The sequence below is a fragment of the Coregonus lavaretus genome (assembly GCF_964263955.1).
Source record: "Coregonus lavaretus genome assembly, contig: HAP1_SCAFFOLD_1820, whole genome shotgun sequence".
Taxonomy (NCBI): domain Eukaryota; kingdom Metazoa; phylum Chordata; class Actinopteri; order Salmoniformes; family Salmonidae; genus Coregonus; species Coregonus lavaretus.
This window is the reverse complement of record NW_028158934.1, coordinates 50,147-78,090: the sequence shown is the minus strand read 5'-3', so window position 1 is coordinate 78,090 and position 27,944 is coordinate 50,147. Positions and strand designations below refer to the sequence as shown.

Here is a 27,944-nt window from a genome sequence, read left to right as displayed (position 1 = left end):
CTCCCTAGCGGTTAGCAAACGGTAAGCATCGAAGGAAGTGGAGAGATTGAGAAGTGAAAAGGCAGGGAGGCCGTGATACATCGGCGTCTCCTATACCAGATCTGCAGTGGCTACGGCTGGGGTATGACAGCTTCTAGCTATCGTCTTTGTATGGACATGTACATTACTGTTTTTGAAAGGTTTTCACAGTCAACAGCTGCGCCGATTTACCAATAATGACAGCCTGAGTCATTGCTAAGTAGCTAGTTACCTACATATAGCCAGTCAGCTAGCTAGCTGCTAAAACTGGTTAACATTAGCTGGAAAGCTAACTTTACTTCAGTCATTGCTCTACTTCCACAACAGATAGTCAATGTACAACATATTTGCATGATGTTGCTAGGTAATTAGCTGCCCCATATTTAGCTCTGGGTTTGAGAATCAAAATGTCCCAGAATTTCGCTAGAAATGATCGTATAGAGAAGGTTTGTTGCCAGCTAGGCTAGCTAGCATGATGGCTAACTGTCAAGTGATCATTGCTAGTAGTCGCTAGTTGTATCATTATTGCGGTATCCTCCTAGCTAACTAGTTAGGGTCTAGAGTTTTTCCAGGTCCGTTCACGTGATCAGGAAAAGCTCCTGGTCCTACTGATCCCACACTAGCCTTGGAGTTAGGACTGTCAGTGAGAGCTTGTACAATAGTATTGAAAAGGCTGTTGCTTTGCACTTACAGGACGCATCGCAGTTATCCACCCTTCTCCCACAGTGTGCATGGATTTAAAAGCATTGGATTTATGTAATAATTGGCTGTAGAAATGCCTGTAAGTTTGCAAGTGTACACTTTGGGAAAAGGGTGAAGAATCGGGACACAGCCAAGGTGTGTTGACCTGATCTCACCCTCCTGACTCCTGCAGTAGATGTCTGTGTTGACCTGATCTCACCCTCCTGACTCTTGCAGTAGATGTCTGTGTTGACCTGATCTCACCCTCCTGACTCTTGCAGTAGATGTCTGTGTTGACCTGATCTCACCCTCCTGACTCTTGCAGTAGATGTCTGTGTTGACCTGATCTCACCCTCCTGATTCTTGCAGTAGATGTGTGTTGACCTGATCCAACCCTCCTGACTCTTGCAGTAGATGTCTTTGTTGACTTGATTTCACCCTCCTGACTCTTGCAGTTGATGTCTGTGTTGACCTGATCTCACCCTCCTGACCCTTGCAGTAGATGTCTGTGTTGACCTGATCCCACCCTCATGACTCTTGCAGTAATGTCTGTGTTGACCTGATTCCCTCCGCTCTTGCAGTAGAGGCCTGTGTTGACCTGATCTCACCCTCCTGACTCTTGCAGTAGATGTCTGTGTTGACCTGATCCCCTCTTCTCTTGCAGTAGATGTGTGCTGTGCCTTCAAGATGAGTGTGAAGGCGTTTGAGCTGGTCCCTGCCGTGGAGCGGGAGCTCCTGATGGGAGACAAGGCCCGCATCAATATTGAGTGCATTGAGTGCTGCGGCAAGCACCTGTACGTGGGCACCAACGACTGCTTCATACATCACTTCCTGCTGGAGGAGCATGCCACGGCCAAGGGGATGCTATCCTACTCTGTCCAAAAGCTGCTGTTCAAATACCTGGGCCTGAAGAAGCCTGTGGAGGCCCTGAAGGCCGCGTCAGCGTTAGAACGCATCATTGTGCTCTGTGATGCTACGGTTAGTGTTGTTGACATGATTACCTTAGAACCCGTGCCCTTGGGCGGGGCCAAGATCAAGGGCGTGGCCGCATTCTGCGTCAACGAGAACCCGGTGAACGGGGACCCGTTCTGTGTGGAGATCGGGGTGATCTCGGCCCGGCGGCGCACCGTGCAGATATATATGGTGTATGAGGACAGGGTGCAGTTGGTGAAAGAGGTCAACACGCCCGAGCAGCCATGTGCGGTCAGTCTGGACGGTTACTTCCTGTGCCTGGCCCTCTCCACGCAGTACATGATCCTCAACTACAGCACAGGGGCTGCGCAGGACCTGTTCCCCTACGACAGCGAGGAGAGGAAGCCTATCGTCAAGAGGATCGGTAGGGAGGAGTTCCTCTTGGCTGCCCCCGGTGGCCTGGGTGAGTCATTACAACAACAGCAGCTGTATGGTTAGTCATTGGATCTTATTACTAACATATCACTAATGAAGAATGTACTCTCTCTCTCTCTCTCTCTCTCTCTCTCTCTCTCTCTCCCTCAGGTATGTTTGCCAATGCGGAGGGTGTATCCCAGCGTGCCCCAGTGAACTGGTCGGAGAGTGTGATGGGAGCGGCGGTGTGTTTTCCCTATGTGGTGGCGCTAGACGAGGGCTTCGTCACCGTCCATAGTATGCTCGACCAACAGCTCAAACAGACCCTCTCCTTCAGAGATGGACACATCCTACAGGACTTTGAAGGTGCCAACATGGCTCCCATACACTACTCTAAATGTCAAACCTTTTTGGCTTACCTCAGTAGACCTATGTCTACAGTATCTATGGCCGTGGAGACCGTGACCTGTCCCTGTCTGTGTCCCTAAACCTAACCCTGACCTGTCTGTGTCCCTAAACCTAACCCTGACCTGTCCCTGTCTGTGTCCCTAAACCTAACCCTGACCTGTCCCTGTCACTATAGGTAAGGTGGTTCTGGCCTCCACTAAGGCTGTGTACGTACTGGTGCCCCTACCTCTGGAGAGACAGATCCAGGACCTGCTAGCTGGACACAGAGTGGAGGAGGCCCTCACCCTTACAGAGGGAGCCAGGAGAAACATTCCCAAAGACAAGTTCCAGGTACAGACTGACTGCCACAAATAGTGTTTCTAATAGAGTGCTTTTCAAGACTAGACACTATATGATCAAAAGGCTGATTTCTACTGTTTCTTTTGTGAGTACAGCCCAAGGGGGTTATTGTGACAGTGATGTGTCATGTGTTCCCACGTGGCTCATTTGACTGGGGTGATTGTGTCCTTGTGAAATGTAAAATATAGAATAGCAGGGATGAGATGTGATGCATCTTTCACTTTCTCTTTCATTACCCCCCCCCCACCCCCTTTCCTCAGATATTGCACAAAAGAATCCTCCAGCAAGCAGGATTCATACAGTTTGGGCAGCTTCAGTTTTTAGAAGCGAAAGAACACTTCAGGACGGGTCAGTTGGACATCCGGGAGTTGATCTCCCTCTACCCTCTCCTCCTCCCGGCCTCCTCCTCCTTCACCCGCTGCCACCCGCCGCTCCACGAGTTTGCCGATCTCAACCACCTGGCGCAGGGGGACCAGGAGAAGGTCCAGAGGTGCAAGAGGTAAGAGATGTGGTCCTCTGTAGCTCAGTTGGTAGAGTATGGCATTTGCAACACCATAATAGTGGGTTTGATTCCCAGGACCATCTGTACGTAAAATATATGAGCGCAAGACTTGAAGTCACTTTGGATAAAAGTGCCTGCTAAATGGCATTTATAATTATAATAATAATTATTATTATAGGTTTCTCATCACGTACCTTGGCGAGGTGCGGAGCACGGAGGAGGCTAACGGCTGCCGGGAGGACGTGGACACGGCTCTGTTGAAGCTGTACGCTGAGCAGGACCACGAGAGTCTTCTGGACCTGCTGGCCTCCCCCAACGCCTGTCTACTGGCAGACAGCACCCCCTGGCTAGAGAAACACCACAAGTGGGTACTGCAGCTAGCCTAGCCTAGCGGGTACTGCAGCTAGCCTAGCCTAGCGGGTACTGCAACTAGCCTAGCCTAGCGGGTACTGCAACTAGCCTAGCCTAGCGGGTACTGCAACTAGCCTAGCCTAGCGGGTACTGCAGCTAGCCTATCCTTGCGTGTACTGCAGCTAGCCTAGCGGGTACTGCAACTAGCCTAGCCTAGCGGGTACTGCAACTAGCCTAGCCTAGCGGGTACTGCAGCTAGCCTAGCCTAGCGGGTACTGCAACTAGCCTAGCCTAGCGGGTACTGCAGCTAGCCTAGCCTAGCGGGTACTGCAGCTAGCCTAGCCTAGCGGGTACTGCAGCTAGTCTAGTGGGTACTGCAGCTAGCCTAGCCTAGTCTAGCGGGTACTACAGCTAGCCTAGTGGGCAATACAGCTAGCCTAGTGGGCAATACAGCTAGCCTAGCGGGCACTGTAGCTAGCCTAGAGGGCAATACAGCTAGCCTAGTGGGCAATACAGCTAGCCTAGTGGGCAATACAGCTAGCCTAGTGGGCAATACAGCTAGCCTAGTGGGCAATACAGCTAGCCTAGTGGGCAATACAGCTAGCCTAGTGGGCAATACAGCTAGCCTAGTGGGCAATACAGCTAGCCTAGTGGGCAATACAGCTAGCCTAGTGGGCAATACAGCTAGCCTAGTGGGCAATACAGCTAGCCTAGTGGGCAATACAGCTAGCCTAGTGGGCAATACAGCTAGCCTAGTGGGCAATACAGCTAGCCTAGTGGGCAATACAGCTAGCCTAGTGGGCAATACAGCTAGCCTAGTGGGCAATACAGCTAGCCTAGTGGGCAATACAGCTAGCCTAGCTACCAAGGCTGTTGCTCACTATTGCTTAAAAGTAGCCTGCTAAGCTATTGCCTTAAAAGTAGCCTGCTAAGCTATTGCCTTAAAAGTAGCCTGCTAAGCTATTGCCTTAAAAGTAGCCTGCTAAGCTATTGCCTTAAAAGTAGCCTGCTAAGCTATTGCCTTAAAAGTAGCCTGCTAAGCTATTGCCTTAAGTGTGTAATGAGTATGTTTTTATGTTATGTTTTATTCTTTCTCCTGCACATCAGGTATTTTGCACTAGGCCTCCTCTACCATTATAACGGACAGGATTCAGCTGCTCTACAGGTAAACATGCACTGTACACTACCTTAGTTTGAACATGGTGACAGTACCACCATGGCTCGTATATGGCAAATCAAATCCTATTAAGTAAAATATGGCCACGTCTTAAACTAATGCGTTTTGAGCACCTAGGTGGAAAAGCCCTATAAATCCAATCCATTATCTTGATTATTGCTTAATATTAATTGAAATGAAATGACCATGTTGTAAAATACATCTCTCCTCTGCCTCTCCTTTCCTCCTGTAGTTGTGGGTGCGGGTAGTGAATGGGGACCTTCAGGACTCTACCAGGTCTGATCTGTATGAGTACATTGTGGACTTCCTGAGTTTCTGCTCCAACCTGGACCTGGTGTGGAAATATGCAGACTGGGCCCTGCAGAGAGACCAGACAGTACGTTTCTGGCTACGTCCCAAATGGCATCCTAATCCCTATATTGTGTACTACTTTTGACCAGGGCCCTAAGTCCTAGCAGAAACTAACGAATGACTTCGACTGGAGGCCATTTAGGATATACCTATAGGAGTAAAGAAGAAGGTAAACTCTACTCATTCTAATTCTATGGGTGTGTATATACATCTATGGTCTCTCTCTCTAGATAGGGGTGCAGGTCTTCACCAAGCGGCCGCTGGGTTTGGGTAAGGACCAGGTTAAGGAGCAGAAGGGCCAGGTGAACCCAGACGATGTCATCACGTACCTGGGGAAACACAGCCAGGCTCTGCTGCTCTACCTGGAACACCTGGTGCTGGACCGACAGATACAGGTCAGAACATACACTACATAGGACTTCAGAACACGTTTATAATGTAGCTCAATTGTAGCTCAATTGGTAGAGCATGGCGCTTGTAACGCCAGGGTAGTGGGTTCGATCCCCGGGACCACACATACGTAAAAATGTATGCACACATGACTGTAAGTTGCTTTGGATAAAAGCGTCTGCTAAATGGCATATTATATATTATATTATTATAACACATACATAAGGGGTATGTAAGAAATGCCAGATTTACAGCAGACTGAACTATCATCTATAATGGTAATACTTCACTTGAAGGGTACCTACATAGGACTTCATAACACATTCATAGCCCATTTATAACCCATTCATAAGCAGCACCAAGCATTTACAACGGCAAGACATAGCGATTGTTGACAAACTGTCTTGTCCCTCTCTCTGCATATTACTCCACGATTTGCCTCGTTCAACTTTCCCTGGTGCTTGGCCTTTATTCATCTCTCTCTCTCTCTCTCTCTCTCTGCCTCTCTCACTCTCTCTCTCTCTCTGGCTCTCTCACGCTCTCTCTCTCTGCCTCTCTCACTCTCTCTCTCTCTCTGCCTCTCTCACTCTCTCTCTCTGGCTCTCTCACTCTCTCTCTCTCTCTCTCTGCCTCTCTCACTCTCTCTCTCTCTCTCTCTCTCTCTGGCTCTCTCACTCTCTCTCTCTCTGGCTCTCTCTCTCTCTCTCTCTCTCTGCCTCTCTCACTCTCTCTGCCTCGCTGCAGAAAGAGAAGCTCCACACCCACCTGGCAGTGCAGTATACAGACAGAGTCCTGTCTCTCCTGTCTCAGTCCCCCACAGTGGACCAACAGGTGTCTGCAGCAAGGGACAAACTACAGCTCCTCCTCAGGGAGTCCAGCCTGTACCGCGTCCAACTACTACTGGGTGAGCTGTCCATTTCAATTGTGTCCCAAATTACACCCTATTCCATATACAGTGCATAGGGCTCAGGTCAAAAGTAGTGCACTGTATAAGGAATAGGGTGTAATTTGGGAGGCAGACAATGTTGTTTTCCATGTAAAACAATATTTTAGTTGAAGTATTGTTACTGTTTAAACTTGATAGAAAACCAATACACCACATTTAGTTTCCTGTCAGAATAATGACGGAAATGGTATGAGGCATGTATTCAGTTGATTTCCAACCAGAGAATGGCTATAACCTACTATGACCCTGGTTTTAACCATGATGACATGGCTATAACCTGCCATAACCTCTGACCCTGTCTCCCCCTCCCTCAGGTAAGATCCAGGAGTGTGACCAGCTGTTACTGGAGAGAGCCACGCTCCACGGGAAGCTAGAGGAGCACGATAAGGCGTTACACATCCTGGTGCACCAGCTCAAAGACTTCCCCGCTGCCGAGGCCTACTGCGTGTGGGGTTCCGCCTCCCGGGACCCGGCCTACCAGCAGCGCCTCTTCCACCTCCTTCTGGGGGTCTATCTGGACCGGGACCTTCCCAGTAGAAACGGGGCCGGTAACGGTGGTAGTACCGGGGAGCTGGAGATGGCGGCGGTGGATCTGTTAAACCGGCACGGGGAGGTGTTTGACGCGGTGCGCGTGCTGGACCTGCTCCCTGAAGGGTGGTCCCTGCAGCTGCTCCGCCCCTTCCTCGGACGCGCCCTGCGGGGGAGTATGCACGCCTGCCGCACCTCCCAGGTTGCACTGGGGCTGGCGAGGTCCGAGAACCTACAGCTGCAGCACGACAGGGTGAGACTGGAACAACGAGACACACGCAATGAGACGAGACACACACACACACACATCACAACACACACACACATCACAACACACACACACATCACAACACACACACACATCACAACACACACACACATCACAACACACACACACACATCACAACACACACACACATCACAACACACACACACACACCACAACACACACACACATCACAACACACACACACACACATCACAACACACACACATCACAACACACACACACACATCACAACACACACACATCACAACACACACACACACACATCACAACACACACACACATCACACACACACACACACCACAACACACACACACACACCACAACACACACACACACACATCACAACACACACACACACACATCACAACACACACACACACATCACAACACACACACACATCACAACACACACACATCACAACACACACACACATCACAACACACACACACACACACACACACACACACATCACAACACACACACCACAACACACACACACACACCACAACACACACACATCACAACACACACACACACCACGACACACACACATCACAACACACACACACACCTCTGTATTATGTGTTTACAACTAAGCTGTTATGATTTAAATCTTGTAATTGCTCCTAAGTGCTGCTGACTCTTGATGAAGGTGAGCTGTAACTCTCCCCATGTTGTCGTCTCATCAGTTGAAGCAGAGGAGAAGTCCAGTCCTGGTGTCAGAGAAGAAGGGGTGTGTTCTGTGCCACAACACCTTCAGCGAGCCGGACTGTGTGTGTCTGCCAGGGGGGGTGCCCGTACACACACACTGTGCCGCCCAGAGGGTGGTACGAGACTCGCCCACCAAGAGACAACTAGCCAATAGCAGCAACCACACATGAAGCCCCTCCCACCACCACCCAAGCCCCGCCCAGAGCCAATGTGGTGGGAGGAGCCAAGCAGCAGCCCGGGGCTGTGATTGGGTTGCGTCTGGGGGTCACATCAGATGATGACTATGGGGGATGCAAAGCACAGAGGTTACTATGGCTACCGTGGTCCAGCGTAGTGGAAGCAGCCCGGGAGCCTACTCAGAAACACAGAGCTGACCACACTTCTCTACCGTGGGTTTGTTCCTTTGTGAATGAATGAAGGAAGCTATTTATTCCAGTGCCACCATTCATACACAACACGGAGACTGATGACAGACTGTGAGTTGTGAATTAATTGTGAATGAAGTTCTAAAACAAGAACTAACTCCACATCCATCCATAATGACTCTAAACATTGAAGTGAAACCTCCAGCCTCTCCTGGTCCGGTGCTGAACCCCTGCTCTGCTATGTCTGCCCTGGTCCAAGCCCAAACCTGAGTTGAGCTTGAGTCTATCCCTGTGAAGTACAAGCAGACCATAGTTAGGCATCTCCTCCATCACCACAGTGGCTCCTCTCTGCTGCTGGTATCTGAGACTGAACTTGAAGACGATGATGCCCCAGTGAGGCTCCGTTCACAGCCAGGAGAGTTCCTAAGTGTTGCTAAATGTTCTGGTGTGTTGCACATGCTCTCTCACCCCTCCAACCTTGTGTCCACACTACTCAAGAACTCTCTGCCTTCAAGCAACAAACAATGGTTTGGTTTTCACTTTGCTAACCAAGGTGGGGTTATCTTCAAACGTCCTGCTAACCTGATGCTAGTTAGTTTCAGCTCAGACCAGGGCCGTGTTCATTAGGCACCAAACTGAAGAAAACTGGGGAGGGACTAGCTGAGCCATCTCCAAAAGCAAACACTTGTTTCCCTTTTCCACTGCAAAAACATTTTGCTACGGTGTACCCTGATGAACATGACCCAGCTCTATGGGATGTGCTAAAACACTGAACAGAAGACTTGGCTAATGTTTCACTAACCAAAGCTACTTCTAGCCTGGTCCCAGATCTGTTCGAGCACTTGCCAACTTCATTGCTAATTGTCAAGCCAAGGAGTTGGCATGGTGGCACAAACAGACTGGCACTCAGGCTAAGCTATGTCCTATGTATAGAGAGCTCCGTTTTGTATCTGTGCCATTATGGAGTCTGCGACAGCATGGGCAAAGCCATTGAGGCTATCTCCATTTTAAAGTACCACATTTTCTTATTTTGGATGTTTGAAAAAGTGTATAGCTAATATTGGTGATTTACCGCCACCTGCATTGCTGAGGTCTTGAACCAAATCTTGTCATTCATTTATTGTGGCCACTAGATGGCGGTGATATAGCTTAAAGCCATTTACAAACTAAGCAAACCAATTTGAAGAAGCCAATGCTCTGATCATTAGCTGATCGCTCCCAACCCATAGGAATCTCCACCCAGTTGGCTACTTTAAAATGGTGGAAGCCCTCAGTGGCATGCAAGTCCATGCAAATAGAGTTATTTCCAAGGAATGATCTCTATACATCTCTATGGTCCTGTCCCAGTTCATATCGATCAGTGAACAACATGATTGTGGGTCGAACAAAGCAAGAAATCAGCCTTTGTATTAACACTGATTTACAGGGAATCCTTCAATTATGCAACTTAGCTGTTGGAATATCATAGTTTTTGTACCAATGAGTTAAAACCAGATGAGCTCTTTGTGAACGGTAAAAGGGAAAACGCATTGCAATGCAGTCTATTTCTTTTAATGCTTTAGTTGTTTTGTTCTCACGCTGCTTGCGAGGTTTATAGCAAACTAGAGACCGTTGATTTCTCAGTAAAAAAAACAAAACTATTTTGACTTTTTAAAATGTGTGAAATGTCAAACTTTTGATGCATTTTGCAATAGACCATTTGATGAGCACAGACTAAGTGAAACCCCTCTTTTACTTACACACACACACACACACACACACACACACACACACACACACTCACACACACACTCACACACACACTCACACACACACTTCCTTCCTTCTGTTCTAACCCTCTATGATGCATATCCGGTTTGTTTCTCTGTTGGTGAATGGTGTTGTGTCTCTGTCTGAGTACCAAGTGGCACCCTGTTCCCTATATAGTACGCTACCTTTGACCAGGGCCTCTGGCCATTTGGGACGCACACTCTGTCTTTGGGGACGGAGCTCTGATCAAAACAAAGCCTTTTTTAAAATTCAGCCTTTGATTCAAACCACACTGTAACTGCTACAATCTGAACAGAAACAACCAGGTGTTGCTCTACATGTTGTAGATGCAGGTGTTGTGTCTCTGTCTGAGTACCAAGTGGTACCCTATTACCTACATAGTTCACTACTGGTTTGATTCCCTATTTGCACGTGTACCGGTTAGGAATGAAATGTTCTGATATTTAATGAAGAAATGAAACACTCTCTGTTACATGATTTAAGATATAAATGATGTCGGGTTTTTTATCATTGAAAGAGGGTGTCATATGATCGAAGTGTAGAGTAGTGGAGTGAGCAGTCTTGAAGGTTTGTTACATATTGTTCCCCTGATCCTTGTGTATGTAAAGCCAGTAGCATATTTGTGGGCATGGCTGACTGTTCCAGTGGCTGATTCCATGCACAGTGATTGGCCAGGATAACTTGGTCAGACGTACCGATTGGACACATTAATCACAGTAACTCCGCCCTCCCCCAAGAGTGGCACATTTCGAGGAGATGATATCAGTGCACAACACCTTTAACGCTGGTTGCGTCTCAAATGGTACCCTATTTAGTATGGAGAGCACTACTTTGGACCAGGGCACATAATGGGTCTGGTCAAAAGTAGTGCACTATATAGGGAATAGGGCGCAGGGTGCCATTTCAGACGCAGAGACCTTCAGTACCATCCATCCTTCCATATGGTCATCTCTGGTCGTATATTCAAAATGGACACCTATCTTCTCTATCACTTCTCAGATCATTTCAGTGATGTCTGATTCAAGGTTAGCCTGTTTAATTGTTACACGTTGAATAACATCTTAACTTTGGTTCCAGGGTTACTTCTGCTAGTGCCTGGGCTGTGGACTTTAGTCTCCCCCTGACCTGTAATACACAAGGGCTCAGGTCAAAAGTAGTGCACTATATAGGGAATAGGGTGCCATTTGGGACGTAGTGGTTTACTCTGCACAAACAAAAGGACTTACTGTCTTCTGCCTTCTCCCCTGACACTAATAACACAATGTGTGTAAACATGACCTTAAACAAACCTTCTCTCTCTCTTTCCCCCGCTCTCTCTCTCTCTCGCCCTCTCTCTCTCTCTCTTTCCCCCGCTCTCTCTCTCTCTCTCTCTCTCTCTCTCTCTCTCTCTCTCTCTCTCTCTCTCTCTCTCTCTCTCTCTCTTTCCCCCTCTCTCTCTCTCGCCCTCTCTCTCTATTTCCCCCGCTCTCTCTCTCTCTCTCTCGCCCTCTCTCTCTCTCTCTCGCCCTCTCTCTCTCTTTCCCCCACTCTCTCTCTCTCTCTCTCTCTCTCTTTCCCCCTCTCTCTCTCTTTCCCCCGCTCTCTCTCTCTCTTTCCCCCTCTCTCTCTCTCTTTCCCCCTCTCTCTCTCTCTTTCCCCCGCTCTCTCTCTCTCTCTCTCGCCCTCTCTCTCTCCCTACTGATGTATTTTATAAATGTATAGATACTGGTATGTGTATATACTGTATATACAGTAGTTTGTTGCTTTGTAAATCAATGTAGGTGGAATGTACAACATGCAAAGACGTCAATTTTAATAAACATGACTACATGCTGACATCAGTTGGTGGTTTTATTGTAAAGAGATTTAACAAATCATCATATTACATTATAGTAGATAAATACAGAAGTACATAAAGAATCCATCCAGGTCATTGGATCTGATTCTATATGTGACAATAATTTGCAAGAGAGGTTGTGAAGATTATAGATCCAGACTACATTATAAAATGTAATTCACTGTTGAGTCAACCACCAGATCCACCCTGTTGAGTCAACCACCAGATCCACCCTGTTGAGTCAACCACCAGATCCACACATATAAAAGCAATGTGTCCTTTTACGGCTTTTGAAGTGATGTCTCCTTGTTCTCTGTCTGTTACCGTGGAGACATGAGCATTCTGTCATTCTTCTTCCCTAGAGGAGATATTTCTCTGTAAAGAAACCCGTACAGGACAGGATTAGAGCTAAGCCAGCATAGCATGACGGATTTGTTGTGGACACTAACACACACACACACCTCTGGTTGTGCTGAAGCAGCCTTCACAGTGCACTGTCCCTCTATGGAGCCACATACTGTCTCCTGCATGGAGGTCTCCTAGAGGACAGTGGCACACCTCACACTGTGGAGGAGAGGGAGAGAGAGAGGAAAGGGAGGGAGGGGAGGAAGGGGAGGAGGAAGGGGAGGGAGTGGGAGGGAGAGGAAGGGGAGGGAGTGGGAGGGAGGGGAAGAGGAGGAAGGGGAGGGAGTGGGAAGAGGGAGGGAGGGAGAGCGGGAGAGGAAGATGGTTACATACAGTATGGGTTCAGAGACAGTCAGTTATTCATGTGATTCTAATAATCTGACTGCCTGCCTACTGATTGACTGACTGCCTGACTGACTGCACACAACATGATACACATCTAGAGGGCATATCCAGTTATCACTACAGCACAACTATGTGGAATATGTGTGACTTCCTGTAGATGTGGGTTAAATAGATAGACATGTAGACATACTGTAGATGTGTTTAATGGATAGACATGTAGATGTACTGTAGATGTGTTTAATGGATAGACATGTAGATGTACTGTAGATGTGTTTAATAGATAGACATGTAGACATACTGTAGATGTGTTTAATGGATAGACATGTAGATGTACTGTAGATGTGTTTAATGGATAGACATGTAGATGTACTGTAGATGTGTTTAATAGATAGACATGTAGATGTACTGTAGATGTGTTTAATGGATAGACATGTAGATGTACTGTAGATGTGTTTAATGGATAGACATGTAGATGTGTGACGTACTGTAGGTGTGTGAAAATGGCACCCTATTCCCTATATAGTGCACTACCTTTGAATAGAGCCCATAGGGCCCAGTGGGCCTGGTCAAAGGTAGTGCACTTTAAAGGGACTAGGGTGCCATTTGGGACACACATGGATGTATGTTGAATAGATGGGTGTGTTGGTTTACCTTGAAGCAGGATGAGTGGCTGTAGATCTGAAGGTCCTCCAGGATCATCTTGGCTCCAGCCACTATGGGTTTACAGCAGTACGAACACAGGTCCTCAGTCACACGCCTGTACAGCAGAGGGCAGTAGTGAGTTGGGTATAGCGAGAACACACAGGGACAGCTTTACTGAGTGCATAGAGGGTATGGAGAGTAGAGTTTGGGTTGGAGTCAGAGAGGGTATGGAGAGTAGAGTCTGGGTTGGAGTCAGAGAGGGTATGGAGAGTAGAGTCTGGGTTGGAGTCAGAGAGGGTATGGAGAGTAGAGTCTGGGTTGGAGTCAGAGAGGGTATGGAGAGTAGAGTCTGGGTTGGAGTCAGGACTGACCTGTTAGGTATGGAGAGTAGAGTCTGGGTTGGAGTCAGAGAGGGTATGGAGAGTAGAGTTTGGGTTGGAGTCAGAGAGGGTATGGAGAGTAGAGTCTGGGTTGGAGTCAGAGAGGGTATGGAGAGTAGAGTTTGGGTTGGAGTCAGAGAGGGTATGGAGAGTAGAGTCTGGGTTGGAGTCAGAGAGGGTATGGAGAGTAGAGTCTGGGTTGGAGTCAGAGAGGGTATGGAGAGTAGAGTCTGGGTTGGAGTCAGAGAGGGTATGGAGAGTAGAGTCTGGGTTGGAGTCAGAGAGGGTATGGAGAGTAGAGTCTGGGTTGGAGTCAGAGAGGGAGGGTCAGGGAGACTGGTCTCTAAACTGAGAGATCAGAGAGAGAGAAACACTTTTACACCACATAAGTTTATACATTTGACAGTTCAGGGATTCTTGAAAGACGGGACAATCTCTACCTTTTTTTTAACAAATATTTTTTGACTATTAACAACATTTGAAATATATATTTTGATAGGCCAAAGTATCAGCCATCACACCATGTAAAGGAACAACCTAATTATTAAATGTTTTCATCAAATGCAACTAACTGTATTTATGTCAACTCCGTCAGACACCTTAAAAGGCAGTTAATTTTTACATTTATTGACCAACAAGTTGTTTAAAGGCCTTGATTGTTTCATTCTAACATTAATAAAAAATAAACATCTCCTAACTTCTTTTTGTTTTGTTTTATAGCACTATTAAATGCTCCAGGGGTCATTTCGTTAGCATTTTGACATGTTTTTCTAGATTCAGAACATTAAAACAACATTTATAAAGCAAACATTATCCCTTAGGTCTAGCTGAGCAAATATGTGACAGTTTAAGCATGCTGTATGTTGCAGAACAGTGATTAGAATATTATTTCCGAATATTGACCAAAAAAATCGATCTTAAGGGGTTAGCCATCAGTGATGGAGTTGACAAGCCACTGATGGAGTTGACAACAAATACTTAAAACAGACATATTTTGCCTCTAAAAATAAAAGTTTAATACAAACGTTTGTAAAATATAGAAAATGATTCATTTGAAAATACCCAATAAAAACAAAACAATTCTATCAGCTATTACAGCACTCTGACAGAGTTGACGTTAGACAAAAATCTGACGGAGTTGAGGTTTAATGGAGTTGACAAAAATTGCTTTTTTCTTCTTCTTTTAAGTGGTATACAAAGTAGACATTTAGTTTTTCCTCAGTTGCTTTAGGACTCTAAAATCCAATGAAAATAAACATATTTGAACCAAAATTCATATCCTATCTTAATCTATCAGGAAGATGAAGTTGACAGTTTATGGTTGTGACCATGGTGATTTGAATATTGTTTGTTTAAATCTATCAAAAGCAGAGAACTTTCCAGACCATGAGTGGTCTTGTTGCACTACATGTAATGAGGACATGAATAAGGGGTCCTTATGGTATAGCTGACCCTGATAATTCCTGATAAATGTAGGATTTTAGACAAATCTGACGGAGTTGACCAAATCTCCGGACACATTTTTTTTGGAATCACAGTTTTGAGATAACTATTATTTAAAGTCAGCGAGGGCTATTGCAAGAAAATACATAATATCCTTTTTCAGTTAATATTCATTATTGCCAGTTTTTAGAATTTTAAACACTTTTTTGGAGAGTTTGAAATCCGGACAAGGGCATTTCCGGGCATAGAGCCAACATGGAAATTCATAATATTGAAAATATTTAGAAAATTCCCAAAACAAATCTTTCCCCTTATAACAGCCTGGTCTCATAGACTATACATAACATAGTAAAAGTAAATCCAGGACTCAACTTAGTATGATATGTTACATTGAGGATGCTACCATTCATCAATGTTCATTATGTCAGAAGTACCTCATCTCATTGATTGAAGCTTGGGGCATTGTTGCCTCTGTCATTGGAGGTGGTGGTGGTGGAGTTGTTGTGACTGCTGGTGGCTCTTCATCAGTGATGTGGGTTATGTCATGGGTGAGCACTTCTGGAGGGCTTAGTGGGGAGTAGAATCGTTTTTGGGGTGAGGAAAAGACCCTTGCAGTAAAGAGGGACATGGATGGGCTCTTCAGCGATGAGCTTCTACATGACCACACGGAAATGAAACAAGATTGTTGGTCAATTATACACAAGATACTGTAATACAACATCATTTAACTTCAAACTAAAGTCACTTGCTCTATGTGTCTGACTTACTTGGGGGATTCTGGGGACTTTGGGGAGGTGATGCCAGGACTCTTGGCTGTCTTGGAGTCTTTCATACTCTTTGAGGTGGTGCTGTGAGGAGAGGGAAGACAGACACGGTTGAATTACAAGGGATAAGTGCATTAATGGGAGGGTCTGCCGTAGTTCTTTGTGAGTGTGGTACAATTTTAGTCCCTTGAGTATTCGTTAGAATTTTGACCTCTTTACCTTAAAACGGAGGACACAGTCTTGGGCTTTGGAGGAAGTGGAGGGCTGAGGTGAAAACGAAACAAACGAAAAACCAGTGATGTGAAGTACTTAAGTACAAATACTTTAAAGTAGTACTTAAGTAGTTTTTTGGGGTATCTGTACTTTACATTACTATTTATATTTTTGCCAACTTTTACTTTTACTTCACTACATTCCTAAAGAAAATATGTACTTTTTACTCCATACATTTTCCCTGACACCCAAAAGTTCTCGTTACATTTTGACAGGAAAATGGTCCAATTCACACACTTATCAAGAGAACATCCCTGGTCATCCTACTGCCTCTGATCTGGTGGATTCACTAAACACACATGCTTTGTTTGTAAATTATGTCTGAGTGTTGGAGTGTGCCCCTGGCTATCCATCAATACAAAGAATACAAGAAAATTGTGCCGTCTGGTTTGCTTAAAATAAGGAATTTTAAATGGTTTATACTTTTACTTTTACTTTTGATACTTAAGTACATTTTAGCAATTCCATTTACTTCTAATACTTAAGTATATTTAAAACCAAATACTTTTAGACTTTTACTCAAGTAGTATTTTACTGGGTGACTTTCACTTTTACTTCAGTCATTTTCTATTAAGGTATCTTTACTTTTACTCAAGTATGACAATTGAGTACTTTTTCCACCACTGCGAAAAACACAAATACATTAGTGAGGTACAGAGACACAACTGTGTGAGAATGACTAAACATTATGAAGATACAGGTAGAGAGTGACTACCAGATAGTAGATATATAGTTAGAGAAAACACTGTGACTACCAGATAGTCGATACAGTGCATTCGGAAAGTATTCAGACCCCTTGACTTTTTCCACATTTTGTTACGTTACAGCCTTATTTTAAAATTGATTATATTGTTTTTTTCCCTCATCAATCTACACACAATACCCCATAATGACAAAGCAAAACACAGGTTTTTAGAACATTTTGCTGATTTATAAAAAAAAATCTAAAACTGAAAAATCTTATTTACTTAAGTATTCAGACTCTTTACTCAGTACTTTGTTGAAGCACCTTTGGCAGTGATTACAGCCTCGAGTCTTCTTGGGTATGACGCTACAAGCTTGGCACACCTGTATTTGGGGAGTTTCTCCCATTCTTCTCTGCAGATCCTCTCAAGCTCTGTCAGGTTGGATGGGGAGCGTTGCTGCACAGCTATTTTCAGGTCTCTCCAGAGATGTTCGATCAGGTTCAAGTCCGGGCTCTGGCTGGGACACTCAAGGACATTCAGAGACTTGTCCCGAAGCCACTTTTGCTTGGTCTTGGTTGTGTACATAGGGTCGTTGTCCTGTTGGAAGGTGAACCTTCACCCCAGTCTGAGGTCCTGAGCAGGTTTTCATCAAGGATCTCTCTGTACTTTGCTCCGTTCATCTTTCCCTCGATCCTGACTAGTCTCTCAGTCCCTGCCGCTGAAAAACATCCTCACAGCATGATGCTGCCACCACTATGCTTCACCGTAAGGTGCCAGCTTTCCTCCAGATGCGACGCTTGGCATTCAGGTCAAAGAGTTCAATCTTGGTTTCATCAGACCAGAGAATCTTGTTTCTCATGGTCTGGGGGTCCTTTAGGTGCATTTTGGCAGTTGTGTGCCTTTCCAAATCATGTCTAATCAATTGAATTTACCACGTTGGACTCCAATCAAGTTGTAGAAACATCTCAAGGATGATCAATGGAAACAGGATGCACCTAAGCTCAATTTAGAGTCTCATAGCAAAGGGTCTGAATACCTCTGTAAATAAAGTATTTATCTTTTTTATTTGTAATACATTTGCAAAGATTTCTAAAAACCTGCTTTCACTTTGTTGTTATGGGGTATTGTGTGTAGATTGATGAGAAAAACAATTTATTTAATCAATTTTAGAATAAGGCTGTAACGTAACAAAATGTGAAAAAATTCAAGGGGTCTGAATACTTTCTGAATGCACTGTATATCGTTAAAGAAGACACTGTGACTACCAGATAGTATATCTATCTATGTAGAGAAAACACTGTGACTACCAGATAGTATATAGTAGAGAAAACACAGTGACTACCAGATAGTATATACATACAGTATAATATCCTGAAAACACCACAGACACATGACATACAGTATAACCTGAAGCCATACCGTAACTTGAAGAAACTAAGCAGCATATTGTCTTGCTCAGCTCAGCGTTCCAGTGCTGCTAAGATAAGACACAATGCAAATGTACCTCTTGGTCTGATCATTGAATGAGATGCTAGGGCTGCTGGCAGTGGAAGGGTTGGGCAGGCTAGGGCTGCTGGCAGTGGAAGGGTTGGTCAGGCTAGGTCTGCTGGCAGTGGAAGGGTTGGTCAGGCTAGGGCTGCTGGCAGTGGAAGGGTTGGTCAGGCTAGGGCTGCTGGCAGTGGAAGGGTTGGTCAGGCTAGGGCTGCTGGCAGTGGAAGGGTTGGTCAGGCTAGGGCTGCTGGCAGTGGAAGGGTTGGGCAGGCTAGGGCTGCTGGCAGTGGAAGGGTTGGGCAGGCTAGGGCTGCTGGCAGTGGAAGGGTTGGGCAGGCTAGGCCTGCTGGCAGTGGAAGGGTTGGGCAGGCTAGGGCTGCTGGCAGTGGAAGGGTTGGGCAGGCTAGGACTGCTGGCAGTGGAAGGGTTGGTCAGGCTAGGGCTGCTGGCAGTGGAAGGGTTGGGCAGGCTAGGGCTGCTGGCAATGGAAGGGTTGGTCAGGCTAGGCCTGCTGGCAGTGGAAGGGTTGGGCAGGCTAGGGCTGCTGGCAGTGGAAGGGTTGGGCAGGCCCACCTCTGACGGCTGGCTGTGGTTAGCACTAAACAGACAGAGGGAGACTGATGTTAGAGAGAGAGAATCCTACCAAATGTGATATTGTCAAATCATTTGGATGTTTGAGATTGGTCAACTTTTTACCATTCGACAGTGTCAGTAGATTTGAGACAGCTCAGAACCTCTCTGTCAAAGTTTGGGTCGCGACTTAAAAGTTTGGGTCGCGACAGGTGTCACGAGAATTTTGTTATCTCAATGGTTGAAGCCAACTACTTCTTAAGTCTTAGAATATTTCCCAAAAGGTTGTAAATCTCTTAGTTTAAATAAATTAAACAAAGACTCAATCCTGCAATGGTCAGCATATTTATTCATGACAGCGCTCTGCAACAAAATGGTCGTACAATATTTTTATACGCACACGTCAGAGGAAAAATCCCACCCCGCTGTAGGCTGTATATTTCCACTGTACCTGGGTTTAGCTCATGTTTTCCTCTGCTCTCCTGACCATCAGGTCACACACACACACACACACACACACATACATACACAAACACACACACACAAACACAAACACACACACACACACACACATACACAAACACACACACATGTTCTTATCATATTCTACTCCTTTCTCGGGCAGGCTGCATTCCTTAGATATCGCCGTCCTCACAATATTCTGAAACCTTTTCATGCTCTCCTTTCCCTGTGTGTTTTTTGAACCAGTCTCCTGTTATTGGTTTCAATCGTACTCTGTTGCTGGGATATAAACACATTTGATTAACTCTCTAAGCTCTAGTCTACTAATTAGTCAGACATTATTAATTTAACTGAGGGTGTAACATTTTAGTCATATCTTACTCACACATTTCTTTATCAACAGGCCATTACACTATGTGTGTATGTGTGTGTGTGTGTGATGTGTGTGTCTAAGGATGCATGTGTGTGTACACTACGTGTGTGTGAGTCACACTTACTCCTCCTCCTCCTCCTCCTCCTCCATGCTACGTCTGATCCAGCTGTTGTCTTTCAGCAGACTGGTCTTCTTCCTGTTGCTGTCAGATATGTTCTGACTGGCACTCATCTCCTTACTCAATGTGACGGGCTTAGACTTACTGAAAATAGACATTGTAGAAAGCAGGGGGATGTTCCAATCTGTGGTAGAAGAAAAATAAAATGTAACAAAGATATTGGTATGATGAACACGCACACACACACACTCACACACTCACACACTCACACACACACCTGGGGTCAACTGCTACGTTTCAACATTCCGATGACCTGTCCTGAGGACATACCTGAACGTGGATTTATCGGAACATCTGTTTTATGATAAACTCTACCTGACGTGGTTAAGAATGGCATGCTAGATGGTATGTTTGATTAAGCAATAATATTCAACACACAGAGCGTCAGTTATGATTGAACAATCACAAACTTAATTGGTTGAGAACAACAGACTTTGGTTCCCCTTGGTTTAATAGTGTTGTTATGGCTTAATAGTGTTGTTATGGCTTAATAGTGTTGTTATGGTTTAATAGTGTTGTTATGGTTTAATAGTGTTGTTATGGTTTAATAGTGTTGTTATGGTTTAATAGTGTTGTTATGGCTTAATAGTGTTGTTATGGCTTAATAGTGTTGTTATGGCTTAACAGTGTTGTTATGGTTTAATAGTGTTGTTATGGTTTAATAGTGTTGTTATGGCTTAACAGTGTTGTTATGGTTTAATAGTGTTGTTATGGTTTAATAGTGTTGTTATGGCTTAATAGTGTTGTTATGGCTTAATAGTGTTGTTATGGTTTAATAGTGTTGTTATGGTTTAATAGTGTTGTTATGGTTTAATAGTGTTGTTATGGTTTAATAGTGTTGTTATGGTTTAATAGTGTTGTTATGGTTTAATAGTGTTGTTATGGTTTAATAGTGTTGTTATTGTCACGGTTTCGGCCGAGGCTGCCTCTCTCCCTTGTTCGGGCAGGCTTCGGCGTTCGTTGTCTCCGGAATACTAGCTGCCACCGTTGTATGTTTCATGTTCGTTTGCTTTTGTCTGATTGTTGTCACACCTGTTTTCATTTAGTGTCATTAGTGTCCTATTTAGTTCTCGTTGTGTTTGTCAGGTGTTGTGTGTTATTGATTTTGTCAGTCGTGTATTTCGCTCGGTTGAGCTTCTCTCCACTGCGCTGGAGTTATTACGCACCTGTTTTGTGCGCTGTTGTTTCGTTTCGCCTTCGTGCGTATTTCGCCTTCGGGCAAGTATTGTCCGTTTGCCGTGTTTTGGCATTACTAAAGTCTGTTGGATTATCCGTCTGCGTCCTGCGTTTGATTCCACCACTGCACCTACAGCACGCTTTGACAGAATAACACACCACATGGAATCAGCAGGAGCCGCAGCAGCCCAGGCGACTCTGGAGGACAGGGTCCGGGAACAAGGTGACCAGATCCTGCAGATGGGGACCGCACTGCAGGAGGTGATCACCACCATCCGAGGCTGGGGGACGCCTCCACCGCCACCCTCCGTGCCAGCACCATCGGCCAGTCAGCCTATTCCCGCACCAGAACCCCGAGGAGTCCGACTCTCGCTCCCGAGGGCTTACGATGGGACCGCGACCGGGTGCCAGGGTTTCCTTCTCCAGGTGGAGCTGTACCTGGCCACCGTGCACCCGGCGCCCTCGGGACATGAGAGCGTGTCCGCCCTGATCTCCTGCCTGTCCGGGAAGGCGTTGGAATGGGCCAACGCGGAGTGGAGGAGGATCGACACGGACACCATAACTTACGACGAGTTCTCCCGCCGCTTCAAGGCGGTGTTTGACCATCCCCCGGAGGGGAAAGCGGCGGGGGAGCGTCTGGTCTTCCTCCGGCAGGGGAGGAGGAGTGCTCAGGAGTTCGCCCTCGAATTCCGTACTCTAGCGGCAGATGCAGGGTGGAATGATCGGGCCCTCGTCGATCACTACAGGTGTAGTCTACGAGAGGACGTCCGTCGGGAGCTGGCCTGTAGGGACACCAGCCTCACGTTCGACCAGTTGGTCGACATGTCCATCAGGCTGGATAACCTGCTAGCTACCCGCGGACGTTCCGAGGGGGGTCCGTCCATTTCACCCTCCAGCGCTTCCGAGCCGTGCCCCATGGAGCTCGGGGGCGCTGGCGCTAGAGAGAGGAGGGGTCGGCTTACTAGGGGGTCCATCCCCTGCACCAACTGTGGTCGGGGAGGACACACCGCGGCTAGGTGCTGGGGATGGCCTCCTAGGGGAGAGGACGACAGGTCCCGCACTGGGGATTCCCTCCAGGTGAGTAGGCGCCCCACTCACCCAGAGCTCTCTGTTGCACATTTTTGTATGCCTGTGCGTTTTCCACAGGTAGCACCTCATTCCCAGCATAAGGCGCTGGTAGATTCAGGCGCGGCTGGGAATTTTATTGATAAGAAGTTTTGTTTAGCTTTAGGGATTCCCCTTCTTCCTGTTGATGTTCCTTTCCCCGTTCATGCCCTAGATAGCCGTCCGTTGGGTGCGGGCTTGATCAGGGAGGTCACTGCGCCACTTAGGATGTGTGCGCAGGGGGGTCATCAGGAGATGATTCAGCTATTTCTGATTGACTCTCCTGCGTATCCGGTGGTGCTGGGCATGCCCTGGTTGAGTACCCATAACCCATCCATTTCGTGGCAGGAGAGGGCTCTGATGGAGTGGTCTGCCCAGTGTGTGGGTAGATGTTTAGGCGTTTCCGTAGGGGCTACCTCGGTGGAGAGTCCAAACCAGGTGCCCGCATTGCACGTTCCCCCTGAGTATGGGGATTTGGCTATTGCGTTTAGTAAGTCGAGGGCGACGCAGTTGCCGCCCCATAGGCAGGGAGATTGTGCGATAGACCTCCAGGCAGGAGCTGCGCTCCCACGGAGCCATGTGTATCCTCTGTCTCAAGAGGAGAAGAAAGCTATGGAGACTTACATAGACGAATCTCTGAGACAAGGATACATACGGCCTTCCACTTCCCCTGCGTCCTCGAGTTTCTTTTTTGTGAAGAAAAAGGATGGTGGTTTGCGCCCGTGCATCGATTACCGTGGTCTCAATCAGATTACGGTGAAGTACAGTTATCCACTCCCGCTGATTGCGACCATGACTGAGTCGTTGCATGGGGCGCGTTTCTTCACTAAATTAGATCTCAGGAGCGCGTACAACTTGGTGCGCATCAGGGAGGGCGATGAATGGAAGACAGCCTTTAGTACCACCTCGGGCCATTACGAGTATCTGGTCATGCCATACGGGTTGATGAACGCTCCGTCAGTTTTCCAATCATTCGTGGATGAGATCTTCAGGGACATGCAGGGGCAGGGGGTGGTTGTGTACATAGATGACATTCTCGTGTACTCGCCTACCCGTGTCGAGCATGTGGCCCTGGTGCGTAGAGTGTTGCGGAGGCTGGTGGAGCACGACCTGTATGTGAAGGCAGAGAAGTGTCTGTTTTTCCAGGAGTCGGTCTCCTTTTTGGGGTATCAGTTGTCTGCGTCAGGGGTGAAGATGGAGGTAGACCGGGTGTCGGCCGTGCGTAATTGGCAAACACCAACCACTGTGAAGGAGGTGCAGCAGTTTTTGGGGTTTGCGAATTACTACCGGAGGTTTATCCGGGGTTTTGGACAGGTGGCAGCTCCCATCACGTCTCTTTTGAAGGGGGGTCCGGTGCGTCTGCAGTGGTCGGCCGAGGCGGACAGGGCGTTTGAGAGGCTGAAGGACCTGTTTACCTCGGCCCCGGTGCTGGCGCATCCGGATCCCTCTTTGCCGTTCCAGGTAGAGGTGGACGCGTCAGAGGCCGGTCTAGGAGCCGTGCTTTCACAACGGTCTGGCGCGCCACCTAAACTCCGCCCCTGTGCTTTTTATTCTAAGAAGCTCAGTCCGGCGGAGCGGAACTATGACGTAGGGGACAGGGAGCTGTTAGCCGTGGTACAGGCCCTAAAGGTGTGGAGGCACTGGCTTGAGGGGGCTCAACACCCTTTCCTCATTTTGACGGACCACCGTAACCTGGAGTACATCCGGGCAGCGAGGAGGCTGAACCCTCGCCAGGCAAGATGGAATATGTTCTTGACCAGGTTTACTTTTAAGATCACGTACATCCCTGGGTCACAGAACGGCAAGGCAGATGCGCTGTCTCGGCGGTATGACACGGAGGAGAGGTCCGTGGAGCCCACTCCCATACTGCCGGAGTCGTGTCTGGTGGCACCGGTAGTGTGGGAGGTCGATGCTGAACTCGAGCGGGCGTTACGCACCGACCCTAGTCCACCACAGTGCCCGGAGGGTCGGAAGTACGTTCCGCTCGAGGTTCGGGATCGATTGATCTATTGGGCTCACACGTCACCCTCCTCTGGACATCCGGGTATCGGCCGGACAGTGCACTGTCTTAGTGCCAAGTACTGGTGGCCCACGTTGGCAAGGGATGTGAGGGTTTATGTTTCCTCCTGCTCGGTGTGCGCCCAGTGTAAGGCGCCTAGACATCTGCCTAGGGGTAAGTTACTACCCCTGCCCGTGCCACAACGACCATGGTCCCACCTCTCAGTGGATTTCCTTACTGACCTTCCTCCTTCACAGGGGAATACCACTATACTGGTCGTTGTGGACCGGTTTTCTAAGGCCTGTCGTTTGCTCCCCATGCCGGGCCTTCCTACCGCCCTGCAAACTGCCGAAGCCCTATTCACCCATGTGTTCCGGCACTACGGGGTACCCGAGAATATTGTGTCTGATCGGGGTCCCCAATTTACCTCCAGAGTCTGGAGGGCCTTTATGGAGCGGTTGGGGGTCTCGGTGAGCCTCACCTCGGGTTACCACCCGGAGAGTAATGGGCAGGTGGAACGTGTAAACCAGGATGTGGGCAGGTTTCTTAGAACATACTGCCAGGACCGGCCGGAGGAGTGGGCAAGGTACGTTCCCTGGGCCGAAATGGCCCAGAATTCCCTACGCCATTCCTCCACTAACCTAACTCCTTTCCAATGTGTGTTAGGTTACCAGCCGGTTCTGGCACCCTGGCAGCAGAGCCAGATCGAGGCTCCTGCGGTGGATGAGTGGGCGAGGCGCTCGGAGGAGACATGGAACGCTGCACACGTCCACCTGCAGCGGGCCCTCCGACGTCATAAGGCGAGCACCGATCTCCACCGCAGTGAGGGACCGGTGTACGCACCCGGTGATCGAGTCTGGCTCTCTACCAGGAACCTGCCCCTCCGCCTGCCCTGTCGGAAACTGGGTCGGCGGTTTGTAGGGCCATTTAAAGTCCTGGGAAGGTTGAACGAGGTGTGTTATAAATTACAGCTACCTGTTGAATATAAAAGTATTAACCCCTCGTTCCATGTGTCCCTTCTCAGGCCGGTGGTAGCTGGCCCACTCCAAGAAAGTGAGATCAGGGAGACTCCTCCGCCCCCATTGGACATCGAGGGGGCACCGGCGTACTCCGTGAGGTCCATCTTGGATTCGAGACGTCGGATGGGGGGTCTCCAGTATCTAGTGGAGTGGGAGGGGTACGGTCCGGAGGAGCGGTGCTGGGTGCCGAGGAGAGACATTTTGGACCCGTCTCTCCTGACGGAATTCCATCGTGGGCACCCGACGCACCCTGCTCCGCGTCCTCCGGGTCGTCCCCGAGGCCGGAGTCGGCGCACGTCTGGAGCCGCGCGTCAAGGGGGGGGTACTGTCACGGTTTCGGCCGAGGCTGCCTCTCTCCCTTGTTCGGGCAGGCTTCGGCGTTCGTTGTCTCCGGAATACTAGCTGCCACCGTTGTATGTTTCATGTTCGTTTGCTTTTGTCTGATTGTTGTCACACCTGTTTTCATTTAGTGTCATTAGTGTCCTATTTAGTTCTCGTTGTGTTTGTCAGGTGTTGTGTGTTATTGATTTTGTCAGTCGTGTATTTCGCTCGGTTGAGCTTCTCTCCACTGCGCTGGAGTTATTACGCACCTGTTTTGTGCGCTGTTGTTTCGTTTCGCCTTCGTGCGTATTTCGCCTTCGGGCAAGTATTGTCCGTTTGCCGTGTTTTGGCATTACTAAAGTCTGTTGGATTATCCGTCTGCGTCCTGCGTTTGATTCCACCACTGCACCTACAGCACGCTTTGACAGTTATGGCTTAATAGTGTTGTTATGGCTTAATAGTGTTGTTATGGCTTAATAGTGTTGTTATGGCTTAATAGTGTTGTTATGGTTTAATAGTGTTGTTATGGTTTAATAGTGTTGTTATGGCTTAATAGTGTTGTTATGGCTTAATAGTGTTGTTATGGTTTAATAGTGTTGTTATGGCTTGCACCTTATTAAGAACTGCAATAACAGAACACTAACCATGCCATAGCCCTTCTTTAACAAACAAAGTTAAACATCTCATAAAAACAACTTCTCTTAATGATGTATCCCTCAAGCAATATCATGTAGGATCATTTCAAACTGTGAAATTGAGCAACGGTATGAGACCACTACCAAAGATGTACCCACTTTATAAATGATAGATGTAGTTGTTTAACTCACCGTGAAGAAGCCCAGTGTTCACAATAGTGGCAGATGATCGTGGAACGGAGGATTTTCTCTGTCTCTCTCTCTCTCTCTTTCTGTCTCTCTCTCACTCTCTCTCTCTCACTCTCTCTCTCTCTGTCTCTCTCTCTCTCTGTCTCTCTCTCTCTCTCTCTCTCTCTCTGTCTCTCTCTCTCTCTCTCTCTGTCTCTCTCTCGCTCTCTCTCTCTCGCTCTCTCTCTCTCTCTCTCTCTCTCTCTCTCTCTCTCTCTCTCTCTGTCTCTCTCTCTCTCTGTCTCTCTCTCTGTCTCTCTCTCTCTCTCTCTCTCTCTCTCACTGTCTCTCTCTCTGTCTCTCTCTCGCTGTCTCTCTCTGTCTCTCTCTCTCTCTCTCACTCTCTCTCTCTCTCTCTCTCTCTCTCTCTCTCTCTCTCTCTCTCTCTCTCTCTCTCTGTCTCTATCTCTCTTACTCCACCCTTTCTGTCCTGAAGGATAAGGTGCTGACGAGTAAGGATAGGGGGCAGGGAGGGAGGCGCGGCATGCTCTGAACCGAAAAAGTACACACGTAAACCTGAAAGGTAAGTTACCTGAGTTGACTGTTATCAGTGAGACTGGAAAAACACTGGAGGATGATTATAAAAAACTAATCAAAACTCAATGAGCTGCTCTACAAAGAAACAACAGCGGTAGTCAAGCATGCATGTGTGGATGCTATTATTAAGGAATGTAGTAAGAACTATATGTTGCTGTTTGTCACCCTGTGTATTATGTCATTGAGACTGACCTGAGGCGACCTTGACCTGTTCACCTGTTCACTATTCACCTGTTGGTGGCAGCCAGGTGCTGATGATAAACATTAATTAAGTTTGGCACGAACAGTAGCTTAGCCATGCATGGTATGAGACAGTAACCTAGCCAGGCACGGTATGAGACAGTAACCTAGCCAGGCACGGTATGAGACAGTAACCTAGCCATGCACGGTATGAGACAGTAACCTAGCCAGGCACGATATGAGACAGTAACCTAGCCAGGCACGGTATGAGACAGTAACCTAGCCATGCACGGTATGAGACAGTAACCTAGCCATGCACGGTATGAGACAGTAACCTAGCCATGCACGGTATGAGACAGTAACCTAGCCAGGCACGGTATGAGACAGTAACCTAGCCAGGCACGGTATGAGACAGTAACCTAGCCAGGCACAGTATGAGAATGCAGCAAACACATTGCTACTGGCAAGACATAGGGCAACAGTTGACATACACCCACCCACACGCAGAATAGATAATGACAAATCCTAGGTCATTAAATGGCAATTGTCTTTAAATCTTGTAGCAATTGACAATGTAATAACTGCCAATAATGTAATAGCTGGTAATAATGTAATAACATTTGCATTTATAATGTCATAAATGCTGATGATGTAATAAATGCTGATGATGCAATAAATGCTGATGATGTAATACATAGCCAATAATGTAATAACGTTATAACGCTAATAAAACTGTTGTTATTAGAAATAATTACATTATGCA

General features: G+C 47.2%; 2 protein-coding genes across 2 annotated transcripts; one reads left to right on the top strand and one right to left on the bottom strand.

Moving 5' to 3' along the window:
* The first annotated feature begins 40 nt into the window (after positions 1 to 40).
* Positions 41 to 11,974, top strand: LOC311123457 (transforming growth factor-beta receptor-associated protein 1 homolog). Its single transcript, XM_084197723.1, has 12 exons — positions 41 to 121; positions 1,364 to 2,074; positions 2,197 to 2,391; positions 2,609 to 2,763; positions 3,033 to 3,271; positions 3,453 to 3,638; positions 4,733 to 4,790; positions 5,035 to 5,178; positions 5,384 to 5,548; positions 6,288 to 6,447; positions 6,804 to 7,270; positions 7,998 to 11,974. Exons 2-12 carry the CDS (start codon positions 1,387 to 1,389, stop codon positions 8,187 to 8,189), a joined length of 2,649 nt encoding a protein of 882 aa, XP_084053849.1. The 5' UTR covers positions 41 to 121; positions 1,364 to 1,386; the 3' UTR covers positions 8,190 to 11,974.
* Positions 11,973 to 26,868, bottom strand: LOC311123456 (uncharacterized protein). Its single transcript, XM_084197722.1, has 9 exons — positions 26,429 to 26,868; positions 19,929 to 20,106; positions 18,413 to 18,997; positions 16,169 to 16,213; positions 15,953 to 16,033; positions 15,620 to 15,838; positions 13,372 to 13,477; positions 12,432 to 12,534; positions 11,973 to 12,345 (listed from the first exon to the last, which is right to left on the bottom strand). The coding sequence occupies exons 2-9, from the start codon at positions 20,078 to 20,080 to the stop codon at positions 12,329 to 12,331; spliced, it is 1,308 nt and encodes a 435-aa protein (XP_084053848.1). The 5' UTR covers positions 20,081 to 20,106; positions 26,429 to 26,868; the 3' UTR covers positions 11,973 to 12,328.
* Between the last annotated feature and the right edge of the window lie 1,076 nt (positions 26,869 to 27,944).

Bases quoted from the DNA above. Each gene is read 5' to 3' on its own strand.
- LOC311123457 (XM_084197723.1), top strand. From the start codon at position 1,387: ATGAGTGTGAAGGCGTTTGAGCTGGTCCCTGCCGTGGAGCGGGAGCTC. The intron at 2,075-2,196 runs GTGAGTCATTAC...TCTCTCCCTCAG, and splicing joins GGCTGCCCCCGGTGGCCTGG to GTATGTTTGCCAATGCGGAG. The intron at 7,271-7,997 runs GTGAGACTGGAA...TCGTCTCATCAG, and splicing joins TACAGCTGCAGCACGACAGG to TTGAAGCAGAGGAGAAGTCC.
- LOC311123456 (XM_084197722.1), bottom strand. From the start codon at position 20,080: ATGTCTATTTTCAGTAAGTCTAAGCCCGTCACATTGAGTAAGGAGATG. The intron at 16,214-18,412 runs GTACATTTGCAT...TTTTCACCTCAG, and splicing joins TTCAATGATCAGACCAAGAG to CCCTCCACTTCCTCCAAAGC. The intron at 13,478-15,619 runs GTACTTCTGACA...TCTGCTGTACAG, and splicing joins GCTTCAATCAATGAGATGAG to GCGTGTGACTGAGGACCTGT.